Source organism: Drosophila guanche, unplaced genomic scaffold (genome assembly GCF_900245975.1).
Source record: "Drosophila guanche unplaced genomic scaffold, DGUA_6, whole genome shotgun sequence".
In the NCBI taxonomy this organism is placed as follows: Eukaryota; Metazoa; Arthropoda; class Insecta; order Diptera; family Drosophilidae; genus Drosophila; species Drosophila guanche.
The window spans coordinates 12,862,873-12,885,846 of NW_022995743.1; the positions used below are offsets into that span (position 1 = coordinate 12,862,873).

Here is a 22,974-nt window from a genome sequence, read left to right on the forward strand (position 1 = left end):
ACATTTTTGTTTGCTCTTCAGCTCAGGCGCAAGTCTTGGCAGGCGGCAAGGACTCACGAAGACACACCCACAAAAACAGGGCGAGAGTGTGAGAGATACACAGATACACAGATACACGGGGACACGTTCAGACAGAGACATCGTCACTCATTAGCAGGCGAAATGGCTTTCTTAACACCTTTTGTCGTTGCCTTTTGCATGAAATGCAACATTTGCATGTCTCCTGCCCCATCCTCTCCGATTCCGAACCCTTACAGCCTCAACCCCTGCTGTCGTCGTTGCTGCCTTGTCAGTGGCAGGAACATGCATAAGTAGCTGGCAGTTGTCAGCAGAGTGCACTTTGATGGGGCACCAACAGCCAGGGCCAGGTGGGGGCAGCTGCAGTGGCAGTGGCAGTGGCAAGTGCATTTCTGTGTTGATTGCTTGGCAGCAGCAGAGGCAGCGAGGAGTATCAAAATATTTATGGGAACCACATAACTACCATTGCCCACTCCAGCTCTTCCCCCTGGGGATCATTGCTTGCGTTCCTTCCGCTTGATTAATTACATTCCACCGAGTTATCCTTCATGAAAGGTTTTCCGTGTTCTGTTTCTGGTGCCCTGTTTGGCCGGAAATTAGATTAATTTCCATTTCATTTGGCAATTTATTATATATATGGCACTGGTACTGGAACAGCGTGAAAAGTCGAGAAAACTTTCTCTGTGTGCTCCCCCTCTGTGCATACGCAATTAAATGCATTTCACCATCAATTAAAGCCAGTTCCAATAAGTTCTCACTTCATTTCGATTGCATGTACTACCGGGTACATGCACGTAGGCTTATGTGTGCTTTAATCAAACGATATTTTCGTAATTATCGCGATTCGGCTGGGATCGATGCCGTGTGTGGGCCTGATGTGGATGGGAATGGATGGGCTGGATGGGGGATAATTGCATAATGACTGCAGCTGGCCAGCCGCAAAAGCGTTTTAAATTGTTCTCTTAGCCATTGAGTATGGAAATGTATTGATTTACCTGTCCTGTGGTGTCCTTAACCGTTGCTTTACCTCCTGCCAGGAGAAACGGCAAAACCAATAACAATAATAATAATTACATTTCGCTTACGGCCATGGCCATAATTATTTTAGCCGCCCGCATCGAGCACACTTTCCGATGCCTTTACACTTTTCCAATTTCCTTTCTCCCTGTTCTCCATTCTCCATTCACAATTTTCCATTTTCCATTGCTGGTTCGGGATCCCATGGCACAAACACCAGCAAGTAGGCAGCCTGCGATTTTGGCTGGCACAGCCTAATCTCCACTAATTTATGGCCCGGACGCCCATTAACGTAATTAGGTATGCATTTCAGGTCCACCTGGACCTGAGGGCCTCCACCTCCTGCCGCACCCCGCCTCTAGCTCTGCACTTATCAGATTGCAGCACGGGGATACTGGAACGTGGAGACTGGCGCCGCTCCTGGCAACGATTCAAACGCTGAGGGGTGTGCGCAGCCATACCGACAAGCACCTGATGGTGTAAATCAGATTTAAATATCAACTTGCCACAGCCACAACAGACCTTAGCAACTGCTACTAGTACTTCCTAGTACTCCCTGCCCCCTCGCTACCGCCACACTCCAAGCCCGAGGCAGATGCTAAACATTTGCTCTGTCATTGCAATTGTTTCCGCTGCCAGTTTTTGTTGCCACCTCTTGTTGTAGCTGGCTGCACTGCGAACAAAAAAAAGCAACACCTGCGAGTGCTCTGCCATTTCTGATGTTATTTTAATTGCAAGGCAGCCATGGAAATAGCCAGTAATGAATGGAATGGAAATGCGGGTAACCAAATCCTTTCATTAGTTCAAAGGAATTGTTTTTCCCTCTTATATGTTACGAGTACATAAAATGAAGTATAACAAGTGGAATATTGAAACCTAATGCTGGCTGTCAAGGTTTTTTCCGCAGTGTGTTCTTGCTTTCTGTTGGGTATGTCCGCTTCTGTTTGCCATATTTTCCACATTCCTTTTGTGTGCTGCCTTCGTTTGGCTTTTCCAGGTCATTTGCTCATCCGGAACAGCGGAAAGGCTCTGTCCGTCTCTGACTGTCTGCGCCGTTCGCCCTCTGACTGTTGCTTTGTCGCTCTGCCTTGGGGGCAGGCACTTGTGCCGACACCCCATCGGAGCTGGAACCCTCTTCAGAGCGATGACGTTGTCTTCGGCAATGATTTACAATCCTTTTACGACTTGAACTTCCAGTCTGCACCTGTCCGGCAAAGGTCACGAGGGGAATTTGCCGGTAGATTGTGCCGAGCATCCATCGAATATTCGAATACAACCGACAAATTATTCAATTTCAAAGTTTCCCATCGATATGCCCCAGAGGGCATGCCAGTTTAATCAACATTTTGTCCGTGTTAATGTCTTTGGCAATTTCTCGGCTTTCGGACAGGACAATGCTGGACAGGACATTACAGGACAGTCGCCTTATGGGGCCTGGGGGCCAAAACCATTGATAGTCCATTTAAGCGATTTTCGACAGGGACAACGATGATGTCTTCTCACTCTCTTTGGTTTAACATTTCCCCAGGGCCGGATTACCCCGGAATGCGTCTCGTTAGCCGAAACAAAAGTAAAAATAATCATAAAAAAAAGCTGAAGAAACAAGAAAAGAATCCAATCCTCATCTTCGTCCTCTGCCCAGAAGCTTAAATGTCAAATGGGGCGCTCCATCTTCCTCGTCTCGTTTATTGTATCCCCTTTTTTATGCACATTTCCCCGCTCCGTTCGCCACTCTTCCGCTGTTCTCTGTGCCATCTCTCGCCCTGCCGACAATCTGTAATCCAATGTTATTTCTCTTCTTTTTCTCTCTGTTTAAATTTCCAGTATTGCGTGGATTAGATTTAAGGGCGAGAGGGTGTGCTCTTGCTGTTGCTGTTGCTGTTCCTTTGATGGATACCACTACATATCTGTGTTGGCAACACGCATGCCCTTTTTATTTTGATTCCCTTTAAATTTAAGCTGATTCGAGTTTGTGTTGAGTTGAATTGAATTTTAAGTTCAAATGAAAGGCAAAAAAGGACACATACCCACTACACAATACATAGTTTTGTTTTGTTGTTTTCGCACATGACGTAATCGACTTCTGTGTGTTTATGATTAAATTTATCCCCACCTCAAGTCTCTCCCCCTAAACCACTTGGTGTACGAGTGTGTGTGCTTTTCGCTATCGGTATCAGCCAGTGTGACGACAGTTTTTACGATGGATGCCGGGATGCCAGCCAGGATGCCCGCTCGCTTTTATGTCCTTCCTTAACTTTTGCGTAAACAAGTCGAAAGTCGAAAAGGTGGAATAGAAAAAATAAGTCCCCAGCACACCCCAACCCACAGCCCACCACACAAATGGAGCAGCCAGGAGGGAAAGCGAGACTGACGGGGGAGAGGGAGTGGAATATTCTAAATGCCCTCAAAGCACATAGAAAGGCGACAGTACAGGACAGGAACGGGGGGGGGCAGCAACATAACGGTGGTGACTTCTCCTCGGCTTACTTTGTGCTCTTTCTGACGTTCCTTTGTACTCTGCACGGGATTCGATATGACTGAAAACTGTCCCAGGATATACTAAGCACCGTGCCAGAGCGTTCTGCAAGGACAGTTCGAAAGGATAATCCCCAAAGCAGTCACTGCAAACGATAGTTGATAGATTTAAAAGAAAGACGGCCTTGATTCATTCACTAAACTTTCACGTGTACGGATGGGACTAGAATGAAGAGGGATTTAGTCGATGAATCCATACTTCAACGGTCCTAAAATTCTGCCCCGCATTGTAAGTATGCATGTGTGTCTGTTATATGTGACTCAGTTAATGTTGTCAACGTTGACAACTTCTTGGCAATTCTCAGCAATTATATAAGCCACATACCTGAACCTTTCAGAGACCTTTCCTCCTGCGAACTTAAGCCAGCTTTAGCCTCCATCTTTTGTTGCTTTTGTTGCGGCAGAGACTGCAAAGTGAAAGAATGTGAATAATCTATATGAGCATGTAATAATAGTTTGAGGCCAAAAGGGATTCGTGCTTTCAAGTTTTCAGCTAAGCCATCCCCAACCCCCAACCGGCTCAGGCCTCCCATGCCCATTGCCCTACCTTTTAGCCTCTCGGCTTCTGAGGGCGCCCCTTCACTTGTCCCGTGTCCCACAGACCCCAATCCCAGCCTCTCCCCAGTTATCCAGCCAACATCTTGCGGTAAGCTCGTGTAAAAAGCTTAAGGAAAAGTTTGTAAAATTTTTATCATAATGCAGCTGACAAAAACCCTCCAACACTGTAAATACTTACCAAAGTGAGGGGGCGGACGGACGGACTGAGGTGGAAAAAAGAATTTTGCCTCAAATCTGTGGATAAGTTCCCTAATGAAATAAGCCCGAGCAAAGTTGCTCCGAACTTCCATGCATATCCCCAGCAGACAATCGAAAGTTTCGCCCTTCTAACCCAGTGGAGGTGGAGGAGGGAGCGCTTGCCCGAATCTTTATGAATATTGATTGCTGCCTTCGGTGATCCCAGAGCTTTGTGTATTCAGGGCAGATTGAGTTTTATCTACGAGTATATGGCTCTCTCTGACTTGGTCTCTGACACTCCTCTGCCATTCATCGAAACCTAACATCTGCCCCATTTCGATTGTGAAGTATTGGTTTTCATTTCAAGCGGCCGTCGGCAGTCGGCAGTCGGCAAATATTGCGTCAAATTCTATTCAAAACAAACTCATCTGGCCCCTCATATCATTCACACGCAACCACACACGCCCCAATCCGCCCAAAGCAACGACTTGTTTGGCTGTCGAGGCGTAAGTGGTGACCTCAATGCTTTGTGCTCAAATATAATTGGCCAGCATGCCCCATTAAATGTCAGGGACCATCAACCCTAGACCATAAATCCCCAATCTCCATCTCCATCGTACCTGCTGCTCCTGCTCCTCCAATCGAGAATCTAAATTGTTAATCCATAAAACATAAAATTATAATTTTCAGTGCCATAAAATTCTCAGTCATGCTGCTTAATTACCTTTAGGATGATTTGAAATATTTGTTTGGCAACCTCGGTGGGCTGGAGGAACTACCTGGAAAATTGATGAAAGCTTGAGAACTGCAAGCATCAGGAGGGCACTGCACGGGGGTGAGACTTACTGCCGAAAGGGGCAAAAGTTCTTAAAATTAATGACGACTCAAGCGCCTCCAAATCTGCGCCAATGTTTGTTTTTGCTTTTACTTTTGCTTTTGCTTTGGTTGCTTCTTTTTCATCCTCTTTCTGCTGCTTCTGTCGTTTCGTACCACTCCCCTACATTGTCGCTGCTGAGTTTGACGGATTTGTGCGCAGTTTCAGATTAATGCTACGATTATTGTTTACCGTTGGAATTACGTACAGTGGGACGGATGCCAGTTGTCGGATTATATATTTTACGATACGCCGTTAAAAAGCACAAAGGAAATTTTCAAATAAATATGTACTTAGAAGCTATTACATTTCAAGAACATTAAATAGTAATTGTATCCAGACCCACTGTGCAATGTAAGTCGCGGCCGCCTTGCCTTTCTTATGCAAAATTTAACCCACTGTAGAGTAGAGTAGGTCGGTCGGCCGGTGGATCGGTGGGTCGCTTGGTTGGGTTGGTTTACTTTATTCATTCCAGACCCACTCTCCCATCCGTCGCGACGTCTTCGCATCCCTGCACTCGCTCATCTCGCATAGTGCTCCCACTTTCTCTCTCTGTCTTTCTCAGTACCTCAGCTTTGCTACCGCTTGGGCGATGCCTTTGTACAGCTTCGCACGCACGATTTAAGGATAACGAGGATGGAATGCAGGAAGCGAGGCAAATATTTACACAGTTGGATGATTTAGATAAAGAAGACATGAACGAACATGAAGCAGCCGACGACCGAGTCGGGCGACAGCGATGGGAAAGGGCACGGTCACGAAGAGTGGGGAAATAAACCCGGGGACATTTTGAAAACTGGGACAGACATTATAAAGGGATAAAGATATTTTAGTACAATGATGGGGACTCGGGCGATGGCCGTGATTGGGTGGCATCATTTCATGAATGACAACAAATTGTAATCCAAATTAACGGCATTATCTAGTGGCATTATCCGGCTTCTCTCGCCTATTGTCCGCTATAAATTGCAGACCGTATAATAGGTACGAGTAATGTTTCCAATATTCTATTTATGGCAAGTAGCATTTGATTTAAAGTCCTATAAGGCACATGCTCTCCCTGTCTTTTGGTATGCAGAGCCACGCTCACCTGATTAAATTTATTCAGGCGAATATTGCAGTCACAGTCGACGGCAACAGCAGCAACATCAGAAATCCAAACGAAATAAAAAACTCGCATGAAAATGCAAATACCTACACACAAGCACACAGATACAGATACATGCATACATTCATATGTACATTTGTATGTAAATACGCTATGTAAAAACGGACCAGCATGTGTGAACGGAAACTCTATATTTTGCACTCTCCACTCCACACCTGCAGACGAGATGCTGGGATGAGCAGCGCAGCCTGTTAAATGGGCCCACTTGAATTTTGTATCTGCATTTTCCCAGCTACGTGTCAAATCCATCTAAAAGCTGAAGGGCTCACCCAGCATCTCACACAGCTACACCTACCCTCTGATCTGCATGCAAATGAATGTATAACATATTTCAGCAGATTCGCACAACATTTAAATTATTTGGGCATTGTGTCAACATTTAAAATTCCATAAATTTCGACCACCCGATGCATGCCACATTCGGAACAGCAAAGAGGCATGGGCAGAGGCATAGGCAGTGGTACTGGCAGTGGCAGAGCCAGAGTCAGAGCCAGAGCCAGAGGCTAGCACTAGAGTACAGACTCTCCAATGATTCCTAGATTTGCTCTTTGCTCTGTTTATTTGCTGTGAATTTATTTAAACAACTGTTCAATAAGGAATACGTATATACAATTGAAATATTGAAAATGCTTTTGATGTGCCCAGAGCCAGCAGAAATAGGAGCAGACTCAATAACCAATATGCACCATTCAACCCGCCTCCACGAGCTTGCCTCCTAAGTCCAAGTGAAATTCCTGACCGGAAATTGTTTCACAAACGTTGGCCAATTAATTTGAAAAAATAATGGAGAAAACATTTTTAACGAGTTTATAAAGGAGTATAAAAAATGTATTTATAAATGAAAGAGTGGGAAAAGCGAGAGAGAGAGAGAGAGAGCTAAGATAAACCAAAAGGAAAGTAGAAAGATAGGATGCGGAATTCGAGAGCCTCGAATAACTTTATCTAATATATTTAATCAAGTGGCGGAATGTTTACTTAACGCAAAGTATTTTTGCTAGATGTGAGGACTAAACTTTTGCCTAAAGCTGACTACATTTTATTTATTCATGCTTAGGCAATCACCTGAATTATGAGCTGGTGACGCAGCAGATTAAATTTGAAATTTATTTCATAATTATTCGTTTCGGCAGTGAACTGTCGCTTGTATTTATGAGTTTTGCTCACGAATTTAATATTTAGATAACGAACCAAAGAATATCACCTGATAAAATAAAGTTCATTTCATTTTATTTCAATGCTTTCTCCCCTAACCCGAAACACAGAGCGAGTGATTGGACCACAGGCGGGGATGCATTTGCAAAAGCAAGAGGTGGATGGGGTATATGTTAGAGTTATGTTCTTGGCTCGCTCGTTATCCTTCGAGAAATATGATCATCATGCCCGCTGCTACAAACATTCATATGCGGTCTAACCGACTGGACTCACTGCCTTTGTCGTTTTTAAGCGCCTTTTCTAGCAAACAAACACAACGATGCTAACGTGTGCTGCACAAAGAAACCAAATGCTCCTGTTCCTGCATACAAATGTATAATTCACCCACAAAAAGTAAAACTTTTCCCTTTATTCCCAAATAAGTCGTAGCAAAAAACACACAAACAAAAAGGCAGTCAGTCGGTGCCAAAGGGTCTTTCTCGCAGGCATTCTTCGTTCATAAATAAATTTATGATTTGAAATTCCTCACTCCTAACTGTTTTGGGGGGCAGAAAAGGTTGAGGTTGACGCTGAGGTTCAGGTTCAAATTCAGGGATGGCTTCTGGGTCATTAGAACGGTTTCCACTTCCACTTGCATTCCTCCCCATCCCCACTCATCGCACCGACATAACAAATTAGTCTTCATCAATAATCATCTGGGTAATAATTTATCTAAATAAGTTTTATTTGGTTAGGTCTTGGCGGAAATCACCGAATAAATGGCTTTCCACTCTATTTCCGCTGTGTGAGTGAGATAAATCAAAAGCAATTACATTCATTCATTCTTGTTTAGATGACCAGTCCCCCGACAAACACCCACCCACCCACCTTCCTTACTTCTCACTCATCCATGGCCATGAGGGAATTAGCCAGTTGGTCCGAGAGTTTGGACATATTTTGCCTGCTGGCTGACTGTCTCTACATACTCGCACTCGCAGTTGTGCCACTGCTTGTGCCTTGGTAAATACTCCCCCCCCCCCCACTCGCACATTCCGGGTGAATAATTCATTTAGTTCTTCTGAGCCGTAATTAAGTTGTAACAGGTGTGAAACAGTGTGTGTTCCCACTCCGCTGGTCTGGTTCTGGCTCTACGTATATATATCAGAAATTCAATATTTACCTAGTTAAGTCCAAATTTAGCTGGGATTCGAGCGAGCTTCGTGGGATCGCCTGCGGGCTAGATTCTCGTCTGAGTTTGGTTTAATGGGCAAAGTAATCCTGGGGAGGAGGAGGAGCACGCATTTGTCTTAATTTTCACAGTCACTTCAAATTTCACTTTGCCAAATGACAAATGCCTGGGAGCGCTTATTTCATTGCTTATTCATACGCCGTAACCATTTCGCACGGATATCCACGGTGGCACGGAGTGGAATGGAAATTCATCGGTGCTGATTAAAGATGCATGCCTAAGGTGCGAGGACTCGTTTCGCTTTTAATTTTGGTCTCGCAAACAAAAACAATGCTGCAGAGGCAGTGGCAGAGACAGTCTCTGCTGTCGCTGTGGCTGAGGCAGCGCAACCACCAACACCATCCCCACGGGGATCCACCACAAAAGTCCTGCGGCCCGCAGCCCACTGAAAGATAATGTCATCCGATTTCGACTCTCCCAACCGCACGCGTGGAGCAGTGGCAACAGCGGCAACAGCGATGGCACCACAACGATCCGGAGTAGAAGCGGGAGCAGGAGCAGGTTTACTGTTTTTTGTTAAGTACTCCACAGACGGCACCCACAACAGCCAGCCAACAGAGAGATGGCGACACAAACTTTCACTGCCTGACTGACTGACTGCCTGGCTGGCTCCTGGGCAGAACTGGAATGGGTTGCGCTCCCTCCGAGCGTGTGGGTGCGGATGTGGAAATGTCTACCCCAGCACTTGACACAAGATAAACAATTTGTCTCTCTGCCACAAAACGAAATGGGCAGCTTGGCGCCAAACACCTGAAGGTGGCTCTGGCTCTGGCTATGGCTATGGCTATGGCTATGGATGTGCTCGTGGCCGTGGTCGTGGCACTACTCTGTGCTAGAACAAAAACTCGAAGTTAAACCGCATTTTCCGAGTGATGAACCGTTCCGTGGAGCCCCCAGCGCGCAACTGATGCGAGCCCAAAGACTCGGCACAGAGGACACCCAAACGGCACGGACACAGACAGCCTGTGGATGCTGATTCTGCGCAATCCTCCGCGCTCGCCTCGTCCCTCCATCTCAGATCCGAAATACTGGGAACAGCATTCAGAGATTGCCAAATGCAAGCCGATGTTTAAACATCTTCATCAGCATTTCCGTTATAATTTAAAATGCATACTAACGTAATTACTTTCGTCAGGGCAAGTTAAGGCAAGAGTTTGGGCTGTGATTAGTAGCAGAGCAGAGCAGGAAGACATCTCCTGCTCCTGTACTGTCTTGTGGCTGGAAAAACATTTAGTCATTATTCTGGTCGAGTAAATACTCAGCTTAAATTTGATTCCTTGATGCGCTGCTGGCGAGCAGAGAATGTCTTCATCTAGCAGCCAGAAGATTCCAAAATGAAAGATTCTCTATACTTGCTTCGTTCTCTCGTTTCAATTAGCTGGGAATTGTTTTTTCAAAGCGACTTCCATTGTGCTCTGGGAGTCGCCCAGAATCGATCTGTGAGCGGAAAAGGAAAAGCAGAAGCAAAAGGGCGCTGCGGTGCTGTGCGGTTTTCATTGTATTGAGATGTGCGCTGGCTTTAAGCAAAAGCTAAAGCAAATTTACATTCAAGTTTTCGGCAACATTCTCGAACCGCACAAAAACGAAAGGAAAAGGAATTGGAATTGGAATTGGAAAGCGGAGCGTTGGCTGCTGGAGGAAGCTTGGCCAAGGTGGATGTTCTGGTGGCCACACAACCCCCCAAAAAACACAACACAAAAATATGCACGCTTGTTTACTTTGGATGCAATGTTCTCTGCCAACACCGCTCCCTCGGGCTGTTTTTGGTACTGGAACTGTTACTGTTGGCGTTACTCTCTCGCTACCTCTTTATCCCCGGTGCCCCATTCCCAGCAAAACGCTATGGGGCCCCATTTGCACCAGGGACTTCTTTCTATGTATGACAAACATACATAAACATTGTGTGCGAAACGGAAACCCCAAAGTATCGCTTGCTTTTGGTCGATCGCGGGTGCCACCAGGACGAGGCATTCGGAGGGGGCGATAGGCGTTAGGCGTTGGGCGAGGATATGCTTTGCACCATGTTTGCGTGGCGCACTCTAATTAAAATTTTCGCTAGCGGCTGCCCGGCTAGTAGGGCTTGCAAAATGTTTTACGAGGCTACAGCCAATGCGGTAACAAAAAAGTAAGCCCCAGACCCGACGGCTTCATTTTGGTCAAGCTGGGAAATGTAATAAACTCGCGCCCAAGGCGATTTCTTCGAGTACGTAATGCATGGACGAGCCGCAAAGTGTGCGGCTACCCCGAAACTACCGAGAGTGTATATTAACATAGGAATAATAATCGCAGAGTGAGCCTTGCTCAGCCGTGCTTTGTGGCCACTTAACCCCAGCCTAAGGACGCATTCAGATGTGTAATTTGATTTCCCTGCATGCCAACGCTGAGGCATTAATTCTGCATTATAATATGTACACACAAATATGCATGTACATACATCAGTTCATTTACCATCTACCTCAGATGTTCAACAAGCGATGACATTGGTATGACGTGGCCAGGCCCCCCAAGTCCCCCAAGTCCCCACTCCATCTATCACCGAGTGGCCACTGCTGCACTGGCGATATGATAGAAAGTTTTAATTGATTTCCTGGCATCCCCAGCAAATTTGGCTTGGAGTCGCCGGCGCAGAGCCTCCGGCTGTTGCCCGGAGACAGGCACACCCTGGACGCTTTGCCAGACCAGGCAGAAAATCATAATTCAACATGCGAATGGGAGCGGAGCAAACATGACGGCAGCCTCGTCATCTCGGAAACGGAGGAGGACACAATTTTATGCCTGAGACTGACTCTAAAGTCGGTTCACTTTAGCTGGGTTCCGCTCGGTTCGGTTCGGTTCAGTTCAGCTCGTGTTTTGGGCTTAGAAGTTTCCGCTTTGGGGCCGCCCACCCAACCGCCCAACCACCCAACCACCCAACCGCCCGCCGACGAAGCAACTAAATGCGAGCCGTAAACTTTGGCTTTAGTGCAGTGCATTCCACTCGCCAAATAAAAGGATACAAAGTGTTTTGTGTGTTGCCGTTGTCGTTGCCGTTGCTGTGCCCTGGCAACGGCATCAAGACCATCCACTGCTTGTCTCCATACCAACTCGTAGCTTCTGTCGCTGCTCCTGCCGCTGCCAGCGCGGAGCAGAAGATTGTGACAACACACATAAAGTTTGTCAGAGCACTCGAGCGCGGCCCCTGACATGGGGCCCATTCCTAGGAATAGGCATAGGCATAGTCTAGGGCAGAGGCAGAGGGCACATCGAGTTGAGGCGCGGGAAAAGCCAAATGTGCCATTTATAATTTAAGCGGGATTAAAGTTTCCTTACAATGGCGCTACTTGCCACAGAACATGCCGCGCCTCGCCAAACTTTTTTTATGGCCAAAAGGAGGTTGGCGAAGTTGGCTGCAAATTTGACATCCAGCGCCCCAGACATGGCAAAGCGGATTAGGCAAGTGGCCCAGAGGCATGCTCGTCCCACCACAAGCGATTCCAGCGTTCAACTTCGCCGACAAATTGTCCAAATTGGAAAGCACTGACTGCGCTCCCTGGGAGAATCCTATGGCACTTGTGAAAGTTTGGGTGGAGTTTTCCAAGGCAAATTGAAAACGAGAATGCGCTCCGGAGAACGCTTTTTTTTTTTGTTTCGTTCCGTGAAAGTCCAAGCTGCATTTCCGTTTTGGCAAAGCGATGGAGATTTTTGATGCAATTGCAAACGCTCGGCCGTTTCTAGCCTGCGCTCTGCTTTTTGCTTTCGTGCAACCTCAAGGCACAGGGTGGAAGTGGGAGTGCAAGACGGAAAACAAAAGCCACGAGGTGCGGGGAGGAAGGGGAACGAAAAGAAATGAAAGAACACAAAAAACAAGGCACGGCAGGCAGGCGGCAGGCGGCAGTACTGCAATTTCGCAAATTGTCTTGGAAAAGGGCGAAAAATGCTTTCCCAGCAGCCACACACACCGCAACAAGCGGGTGGCAAAAGCTCTCGGAAATGCCCCCGGCAGTTGTTGGATTAATTATGAAAAATACCCCAAACCACCACCAGCAGCAGTAGCAGCGACGAAAACGTGGCGGGGAAAAGTGTAGAAATTGCAACCCGACTGTCATCTGCCACGGCACACACGGCACACATGGCACACATGGCCCACACGGCCCTTTTCATGTTGTTTTGGGGGTCAGCAACTTAATTGTCTGTTAAGTGTCACAGTGCGCACGGAATGTGTGCGGATTGCTGGCGCAATGGGAGCCACGGCCCAGTTGCACAGTCACCTGGTTTTAGAAGCAGTCTTGACACGTGACACATGCACTCGCACCGACACTCTGCTCTCTCCTCAACGGTTATCTCTGTGACACAGAGCACAACACCACCACCACGACAGATACTCACACGCTCTGGGTGGCGTGTCTGCTAATTTGACCTGGCCCAGAACCAAGCTTAGTGACCATACTAAGCCCTTCAGGATGGGTGAAGTTTGGGCATGGTGAGACCACTTGGGAGTAATCAAAGTTATCGAAAACAGTCAGGCCACTCGGTGAGCACGGGAGTACGCATTGATTGCCACTTTAGAGTTGAAAGTTGCCAATCGAAATGCCGCAATACTCCGACCCGCTTCTGACTTGATTTCTCTACAATTGCCACTCAGCCGTACCGCACGACCAGAAGAGTAAGGTCCAGTCCCTAACAGAACAGATTCGAACATACCATAGAGCAGGCATAGTCTTGGCCTGCTTCAAAATTCAGTGGCTTTGATTTTCAATTACCTTTACTTGATTCATATGCAATGAGAGCCTGCCACAGCCAAAGCTGTCTGACAGACAGCCACACATAGGTACTCTCCCTCCCTCTACCACTTCCCTTTCCCCATTTCCATTGATGTGTACGTGGCTGGATAGTGGCGGGGCTGGGCTGGGCCAGAAAAGAGATGAAGGCAGGAAGGCTTCGGGTCGTTTCGGCCTTGGGCAAATATAACATCCTGCCTCGGACATGAATGATGTGCGCTTTGTGGAGAGCCCTGTAAAACACTTAACGGGAGCCGCATCGAGGGGAGTGGAATGGCATGGTGGGGGTGAGGCTGAGGCTCAACCTTGCTCACAAAAGATGCCGGGCATTGATGAAGTGCTCGAACACAGGAGCCGCTCCTGCTGCTCCTGCTGCTGATGCTGCTGCGGTGGCCAGGGCATATAATACACTCCATTGGGTATCCGGGCAAACACTTCACACTCTCCGCCAAATTACCGAAGCCTTGATTAACTCAGCGAAAGAGGCATGCCCGGGGCCTGCGGGGCAGCAGGAAATTTATGGTGGAGCGGAGATGTTAAATTGGAATGCATTCCCAGTTGACCAGGAGGAGGAGCCGTAGAAGCTGCCGCTTGACCCCACATTGTTCAATGGAGCAAGCACGAGCCGTTTCCTTGGTTTTCCTTTCTTTGCCTTTGGTTTTTTCTTGAATTTATTCTTTGTTTTTTATTAATTAAATGCCACCACAAAGGTGGCAACGTTCTCTCCCTCTGTTTTCAGTCATAAAAAGCCAGCCGATGTCTCACTGTTTTGTTTCCGTCTGTCGGTGTTCCATGTTTCTGGACTGTTCATTAGCTAATGGTTTGGAATTGCCCTTTAATATCCCCCCGTTGGAAAACCCTTTTTTCACTTGACCCCAAGGACTGAGGTTCTGCCCCCTCCCCCCAGGGAGCCCACTGCGGCAATCCAACAAACACAGCGAAACGGGGAATAACCACCTCATCCGAAACCGCAAAAGCCTCCATTTTCAATTCAACTCGAAACTGGCGCTGCAGCCAAAGGATTTCCCACATTTATTATGATTGTTGTTTCGCTTTTATGATTGTTGTGCCCTCACTTGAGGTCGGGGCATTTCTCTATAATGGATGAAAGGCCTTCTTAAGTCTCCCTCTGATGGAGCATCTCCCACTGGTGGGTGTGCGGAACTTTGGCCACCCCCAAGGGGATGCCATAATCCAAAATGTGGCAGAGTATCGAGAGATTCTGCCTGGTCGAGATTGTGTGTTTCCGCCCTTCTTGTTTTGCCTTGTATTTGCATTTACTGTGCTTACATCCATTTCCAGCGGAATATTCATGTTTTTTGTCGGCCTCCACCATATTTTTCCGCATCATACAACTACATGGCACAACATCGCTCCAGCATACGAATATGCACAGTCGTTCTTTCATTCGACGGCGGCGGGCGGCGAGCGTTGCACAGAGAACAAACAAAGCCAGACGGATGGACAAAAGAGCATGGAGACTCACTTTTTGGAATTGGCTGGCATTTAATGCAATGGCTGGCTTTAAATTGGAAATAATAAAACACTTGATGCTGCAATAAGCGAGCTTAACATGCCCCGACACACACGTCTTCATCCCTCCCCTAAGGCATTCACCTGCCACTGACACAGAAGATGAACGCAATAATAAATAGTAATAAATGCAATGAAATGTCTGCACACACTCGTATATGTATGGAGTTTTAATTAGTTTCTGTTTAATCGAGTCGGAATGCTCAAACAGTTATTTAAAACTAATTATATTGTCAAATGGCAAATGGCAAATGGCAAATGGCAATTCGCCATGAGAGTTGCAATTTATGTTCCTAATAATCCCAGATCAAAGCATCTACTCCACACACACAACTTCGCTACGTAATGTTAACCCAATGCCCACAGCGGAACTCTCTCTCTCTCTCTCTGTCTCTCTCTCTCTGTGTCTAAATTGTGTCCATTGTTGTGCAATTTGGGGCTCATGAGCTTAGAGTTTTGGTCCATTGGCCCGGACACGGACCCAGAATGCAGTCTAATCAATTACCTGTCTGTCTTCTTGCGCCGCTGCTGCGGCTGCCGTATCGATTGCCCTGGCTCATTAATTTCCCCAGCAGCCATTCATCAATGTTGTGCCGAATTCAACATTTCGAAATTCGAATATTCCCTCAGCCAGAACTCCCACGGGCCCTGGGCGACATGGAGACAGATCGGATCCCCTACGCTCTGTGGATGTCAATTAAAATTGTGGCAAACTCAAGTGTCACTCAAACCACGCATCTGTGTTTTGACGCCCCCAAAAAAAGGGCGTGCACTCACACACACGCAGACATACAGAGAGAGAGAGAGAGAGAGTCCCAGCTAAGGGGCAAGTGCAACATTCGCCTGAATGTGCATATGTAATTGCGGCTTGGCAGGCGGACTCGGTGTCCTCTACTCTCCTCCTCTTTGCACTTGCTGACATGATTGGAAAAGCTTCACTCCCCACCTTTTCCCACTCGCTCGCCCTTCCTTCGACCGTTTTTCGGTTCAATAATTCAAGCGTTTTCACACTTGAAGCGGCGGTTTGTGGTCACCGATTGAGTCTACTCGTATGGACGTGCAATGAATGCGATGCGGAACTGGCGTGGCCAACGACGATTGCGGTTGGCGCTTCGACCTGTGTGTAATTACATTTAAAAGAGGAGAGTCAGAAGACTGCGGGACTCAAAGCTCTTTCTACCCAGTGATCAGATAAAATCAGATCTAAGAATGGGACATTAATTAGTTTGATGTTGATTAAGTTCCTGCAACTAACTGATGATGCAAACAGCTCTGCAAACCCATATTGCCTTTCATTAACAGGGAATAAAATGACGGGAAATTATTGGCCATGAAGTAAATCAATTCATTTTTGATTCATTTCGGCGAAACAATAAATAAAAGGATGGCAGCGCTAATTGAATCTAGAAAGCCTCACAAATATTGTAATTAATTTTGCATTTACTTGTTACGTGGCGAAGCTTGCCCCTATCTGTCTGGAGATCCATATATTATAGTTTGTAAGATAATCACACAAAAAGCGTTTGTATGATTGTTGGGCCAGCGCACTCGCTGCAAAGTGTCCTTCAAGTATTTTACTCCTTTAACTCCACTCGGGCGATTAAAAAACTTTATCCGGGATAACCGCGGACACACACACAACAAATTGCGTGCATCAATTAGCCCGGACTTCGAGTGAGCTTCAAACTAAAGCAAACAAATAAAACAACACACAAATAAACATCAACTTTTAAACTTGTTTAGCCAAGCATATTCTTCTGGCCAACAGAATCATGGCTTGACACTTAACGACTGTGGTTGGTAGTGGTGGAGAGAGAGGAGGACCAGGGGAAGTGCCACGCCAGCCATTGTGAAGTGACTTTTTAATGCAATTGAATTGATTGGTAAAAGGCGAGGGCGAGAGCTGCCGGAGGTGGGTAGTCCACAATCCACAGACCAACACACAGCAGCTGCCTGATGAAAAGCGATTCAAGTAAGCGACAATCGAATGAATGAGTCGTCGTCCCTGAATGAATAGAGAATAGGAATACTAGAGAAGAGGAGTGCGGACAAAGCCAGATGCCAAATGCTCAATGTAGCTGCATTTAACAACAAAAAAAAATGTGTTGGTAGCGCTCGAAAATAGTAGGTGGCAGTCCACCTTTCTACTCCTGCTTCTGCCAGATCCCAGCCGGAAAAGTCTTTGTTCGCTTAGTTGCGTGAGACTTTCAATAGGTTGACTGTTTAATCGTGTGGCAGCAGCACGAACATCGATATCGCAGCAGCAGCAGCAGCAGCAGCAGCAGCAGCAGCAGCAGTTCAACTCCCCATCTCCCAAGCACTCCACCGCTGATGATGGTGGTGTCAAAAGTTAATGCCAGCTCGGCGATTTCCATTTGACCTCGTTTAACCGACACGCAGCTCCCGTTGGATGAGTCGAGCAGCAGGAGCAAGCTATGACAAAGAGCTTCTAGAATTTCATTGTTCTTGTACGAGTCTCAGTACCCTTCCGCAACAGTGGTTATCCGAGCAAGCTGAGCTCATTTCGGCAGCACCTAAACATAGCTTGGCTTTGCGTCTCGTAACAACATTTTGGAGGAGGGAGCTGCCATAAAGAATTTACATTTACCATTTAAACGTAACATACAGACTGTTTTGAAAGCTCAAAACTCACTTGAAACAATTTGCCCCACGGAACACACACCTAAGGGTATCCAGAGTTCGCTTTACATTTTCATCTGTTCCTTTTCTCCGCCTTAATTGTATTGTTTGAGTTGGAAAATGTTATTTGCACTTTTTTTGTGGCACCTCCGGCAATTGATAGGGAAATCGGGTGCACATTTACTTACTCGCATGTACACGGCACACATACGTATGTATATTTGGTGTATGGGTGTGAGTTCTGGGTCAGCGGCGGCATGGTACGGACTCGCGGGGTGTATCTCTTGTCAGGCTTGGAGTCTCCCAGTTTGGTCACAAAATCTCCCACAGTTGTTTCTCCGCAGCAGGCACAAGCAATCCACACCACTGCCAGATCTTTCCCAGTCACAAAATCCAACCCCTTGTGCGACTGACATTTGCATAAATTTCGCTCTACAAAAAGCATTTAAGCATTTGTTTAGAGGGGAGTAGGAGGAGGACGGCAAAGGATGGTGAAATTGAAATGACATGCGATGTACACATAGGACACGTAAATGTATATATGTGCATATGCATGAGTGCTACAAAGCAGAGTAGAACGAGAAACGATAGCAAAAACCGTCGCACTACGTATACGCACCGTTGCGCAGGGTAAAAAGTTGATTTTGACGGGACGATGAGTAGCGAGCGAGCAGAAGGACAAATCCACGCGATCTACATTTGTAATTCAAATTGCCAGCCGGCAAACGGCCATCCGGCCAGCTCCCACTGCCTGGCTTATGGACCTTGTTCCCCGTCTAATTACAGCCTCCCAACAATTCATTCATTCATTCAGGAAGTGCAAGTACGACAGTGGGACTCTCAGCGCTGTAATGGCTGGCAGACTTGATTGGCGGACAGCAGGTGCTGCCGGGAGGACCAGGGAGGACACTGCAGCACCACTGGTAATAACTTATATATTTCCAAACTGCCATCGCCTGCTTCCACATTACCTGATGCTTCATTTCAAATGATTTGCATTTGGTCCATTTCTCTCACTATTTCTCTCTGGTGCTGTTCCTGGCTTTGGTCCTGGCTCTGGCTCTGGCTCTGGCTTGCCATCAAACTCAAATTTATCTCGTTAGCTACTGGCTCTGGCAGCTGTCACCGAGCCTCCGAAGTCCTCCGAGGACACTCAGATCCAGGCATACGGTTCCCATCATTCCCATGACGGAAGAAGCAAGATGCTGCTGCAGCACTTGGCGACAATTTCCAAAGCAAATTTGAAATTATGAGCCGGAGACTGGCGTTGGGAATCGATGACAGCGATGAAGCTGATGACGAGAGGATGTTACGTACTGCCGCCAAATCAATTAAATTATTTATTTTTACCTTTTTATACCTCCCCGTCCACATTTGCATATTTATTGCCAAGTTCGGCTGTGGCGGTGTCCATGAAGGAGCGAGCAATTTCAGAAAGGAAATTTAAGTGTCGGCAAATTGTTGACATTAAATTTTTGTATTGTATCGACCTTTATTCAGAGTCAGCCCGGAAGGAAGCTGGGTACTTGTTCGATGTTTGGCTTCAACCCCAACCGCCAACATATACACAATGTCCCCCTATCTAAACCTGGCCAGTTGCACAACAATATTGCTTTACACAACTCTGTTTCACTTTGATTAAAGTTGGAGCTACGTAACGCAACTGAGTTAAAGGTTGGTTGCCTTTGTTTCCCGCTTACTTTCTTGCTAAGGCTTCCACAGTTACTCTTTCGATTAACTTTCGATTCAATATTCCTATGAATGCAATATGCGAACGTGTATGGAGTGGTTGGTTGTGGTTGGCCTTTATCGTTTTACCCAACGGAATCGTTTACTGGCCACACAAACCCACACAAGGCACTCCACAGGAATTTATCCTCCACATCCTCGGCTTCACCCTACAACTTTCGCTCCCCTCCGTCGCATTCTTCATGAGTTATGTTTGCCCTTTCACGTCGGAAACGAAAGAAATTTCATGAGAAATTTCTGTAAGCGATTTTGCGACTTATTTTTTAATGAAGCCAAAACAGCAATTATTACAATACACAAACAGAATACGAGAGAGCAGACGACCGTCGGAATGTGGCAGGTAAAGTCGGGGGTAGGGTCCCTGTCCGTGTCCGTGTCCTGGTGCGGTGGCGGCGGGGCAGGAACAATATTTTATGTATTTCCTTTGTTCGCTTCACCTTTAGGCGAAGGCTTTTGTTGGCTTCGTCAGCCAAATTGCTTTGCTCCAAGAAGGGTGTACACCCCCCTCTCAGCTACTTTTCCCATTCTACGTGGCTGTTGTCTTTTTTTTTTTTTTGTGTTTGCTGGTGACAAGTTGCCGTGTCTCCGATTGGATGTGGGTGGCTGTGAGCCTGGCAGACTTTCCCAGCCCCTGTCTCTCTCTCTCTCTGTCATTTTGTGAAATATATATTGCCGAAATTAAATTTTAATTATTCATGTGTGTGTCGGCAAAGTTTAATTAAATGTTTTTATTTGCCTGCTCTGCCTGACACCAGCGCCATACACCCCGCGGCAATACTGGAGCTGAGGCAGCTTATTGTGCCGCCATAACGCGACTTTCGCGCTAAGGATTATGCGAGGATGTGCATTATAATTACATCAAAATATTTATTTATGTTTACCTACATACACCAGTATGTACAATGTATGCCCAGAGTGCTCTGCATGCATAGACAACAAATTATTAATGGGTTGAAAGCAAAAATGAATAGAATATCTGCCATCCAAGAGTAATTTGAGAATTTTCTTTCGAATCAAAATTCAATGGAAGTTCTCGTTAATTAATTTTACTTGAAATTAGTACTGGAATACCAACAAAATGTGAAAATAGACAACAAAGAGTTGGAAATTGCTGAATTTGAACACTCTTGCTGCTGGTGCACATTTAAAATGTAAGTAAATATATGACAAACATATTAAGCACGGTAAGGCCTTCGGCTGACAAGAATAATTAGCAAAGCCATTCCATTTGAATTCTCTAAAATCTTTGTCACCTGCAAATTTGGCTTACGGCTAAGTGGTCGGTCGGCTGTGCTTTTGTTCTCCTCTTTCAGATAGAATCTCTTCTGTGGACGGTGGAGACATTCAACTTGAACTATCCAACAATGTGCCAGCAGCATTTTGTTCTGCTCGCACTTTGTGAATTCCAATTTTCAATTTTCCGCCAGCGCTTTTCAGTCGTTTTGGACTCTGCTGCCTGTACCTTGATGGGCTTCCATGCCACTTCTCAGCCATGCATGCAACTGGAATATAAAAAATAATTGGATTCAACTAAATTTGCACTTTTTCCCCCATCGCTTCCAATGGGCCCGCAGTTTGGGACAGAGAACGGGGAGAGCTAGACATCTATTAAATCTCAATTAGGATCGCTTGAGATGGGGCAAAACGTTGATGTCATTATAATGAATTGGCTGCTGAATTCGGCTTTGAACCTTTTCTATCGCAGCCAAATAATTTCGACTTGCGTGTGTATGCATGTTGAAAGGAGTTTCTGCTTGGTTGAATGGCAGGATGGCAGGACACAGCTAGACACGAACCGGGAACCAGGGCGAGAGCGGGAGTGAAACCAAAACCAAACCGAAGACGTGGGCGCAAGTTTTTTCTAAAATAACAGAGTCAGCAGAAGAACGGAACCACCTCCCCCCCCCACCCCAACGGGAAAAGTCCCCACGCCAGAGCCAACCGTAACAGGACGATGGCAGAGAAAGTTTCCTTTTGTGTAACTTTTGCATTTGTTTTGTGTGTTTTAATAGAGGCAAACTTGATGGCGGCACTGCCAATTTATTTTGCTCTTTTGTCTACCATTTCCCGCCACCATCCAACCGTCCAGCAAGCATCCATTCAAAGGTGTGGTGGATTGGGCGGGGGATAAGCCTTTACTTTCGGCCGATACAGGCTTCAGGTTTTCTGCTCTCATAAATTTCAATTTTATTGCTCCTAATTTGATCGGAACGGGGCAGCCCCAGTTAGCGTCCATCAATTGGCCAAACATTATTCATTGCTTGATTTCAACTCCTACATATGTACATATGTATTTATGTATCCGTGCAGGCTTAGTCGGTCCGTCGTATTTATGGGCGGAAAATGCCCAATTACGTAAGTTGTTTTCATTGGCTTTTATGTTTCACTCTGAAAACAGATCCATAAATAATCAAAAAACGCATACAGCAAGCGAAAAAAAAGGATTAGGAACGGAGGAAAAACTTTGCTGCATTCTGCAAAAAGGAAATGTGTCAGTGCGAAACTTTTCTTCGGGATGACCTTGCAAAGTGTCAGCAAAAGTAAAAAATTATCTAAACGGTGGAGTGGAAAGTTCGGCAAGTTGAAGATTAAATGCAGGAGACCGGGGCAGCGGTCTGGATGAGGGGATCTTAGAGACGTAGCACCTTTCGAGTGTAAAATATTTAAAACAGAAACTGAATTAATCAGAATAAACAGCGTGCTTCATGTGCCATAAACCTCGTGCAACTTGCTTCATCAGCAAAGTTATTTTTATTACCATCTTCCATTTCCAGACAGTTGTTTCGAATCGAAGCGAACTCCTTCCTTGCCGGAACTGCTTGCCTCGCCATAATACAGAAAAACACCAAAAGGGAAGCCCAAAGAAGAAAAAAATTAATAAGCAAAGCGAAATTGAATAAGGACATGGGCCTGGAAGCAGGGTTCTGGGTCTTCGTCTAGGCGGGACGAGGACGAGGACGAGGACTAGGACGCGGACTGCCAAGGCACGACCGCAGTGAGAAAAATGTTGCATGCCACTTGGGCATTTAATGGTGCTCAATTCAAACACAAATACAAATAGAGCGCACAACACACAAAGGCATAAGTATACGTGAGAAATCAAAAATGTTCCACATTTCAAGAGAACTCAACCTGCGACGGGGACCAGGACTAGGGCTACGACTTCCTTCACTACGATTACCACGACGGGATTATCGAGCACGTACGAAAAATCGAATCGAATCGAATCGAAACGAAAGGAAAGGAAACGAATCGAGCAACTTCAAATTTAGATTGAAGAGAGCGTCGGGCAGGGCAGGGAGGAGCGAGTGTGGCTGCTGGTTCGGGTGAGAAAAAAAAAATGGCGTGCGAGGAGGCAAAAGCTTCACCTTGTTAGCGGCTTGTTTGCTTTTCAATTTCAAAGCTGGAGCCGAAAACGGCAATAAATCCATCCACACAAGTGGCAGAGGAAACGCAGCAAAGGCGAGGGTGAGTGATTGGGAATGAGGAGAGTGGAGAGTGGAGAGTGGAGAGTGTGAAATATCCTTGACTGAAGAAGCAACTGCAAGTGGAGCGTGCCAGAGGGAGC

At 46.3% G+C, this 22,974-nt stretch overlaps 1 protein-coding gene across 1 annotated transcript in view; it reads right to left on the reverse strand.

Annotated features, from left to right (window-relative positions):
- LOC117590857 (homeobox protein abdominal-A) overlaps positions 1 to 9,617 on the reverse strand; it is a 15,129-nt gene extending 5,512 nt beyond the window's left edge. The window contains exons 1-2 of the mRNA XM_034283861.1: positions 8,659 to 9,617; positions 3,896 to 3,977 (exon numbers count right to left, since the gene is read on the reverse strand). Coding sequence (XP_034139752.1) covers positions 3,896 to 3,950 — 55 coding nt within the window. The 5' untranslated portion in view covers positions 3,951 to 3,977; positions 8,659 to 9,617. The remainder of the gene's footprint in view (positions 1 to 3,895; positions 3,978 to 8,658) is intronic.
- Positions 9,618 to 22,974: the final 13,357 nt, after the last annotated feature.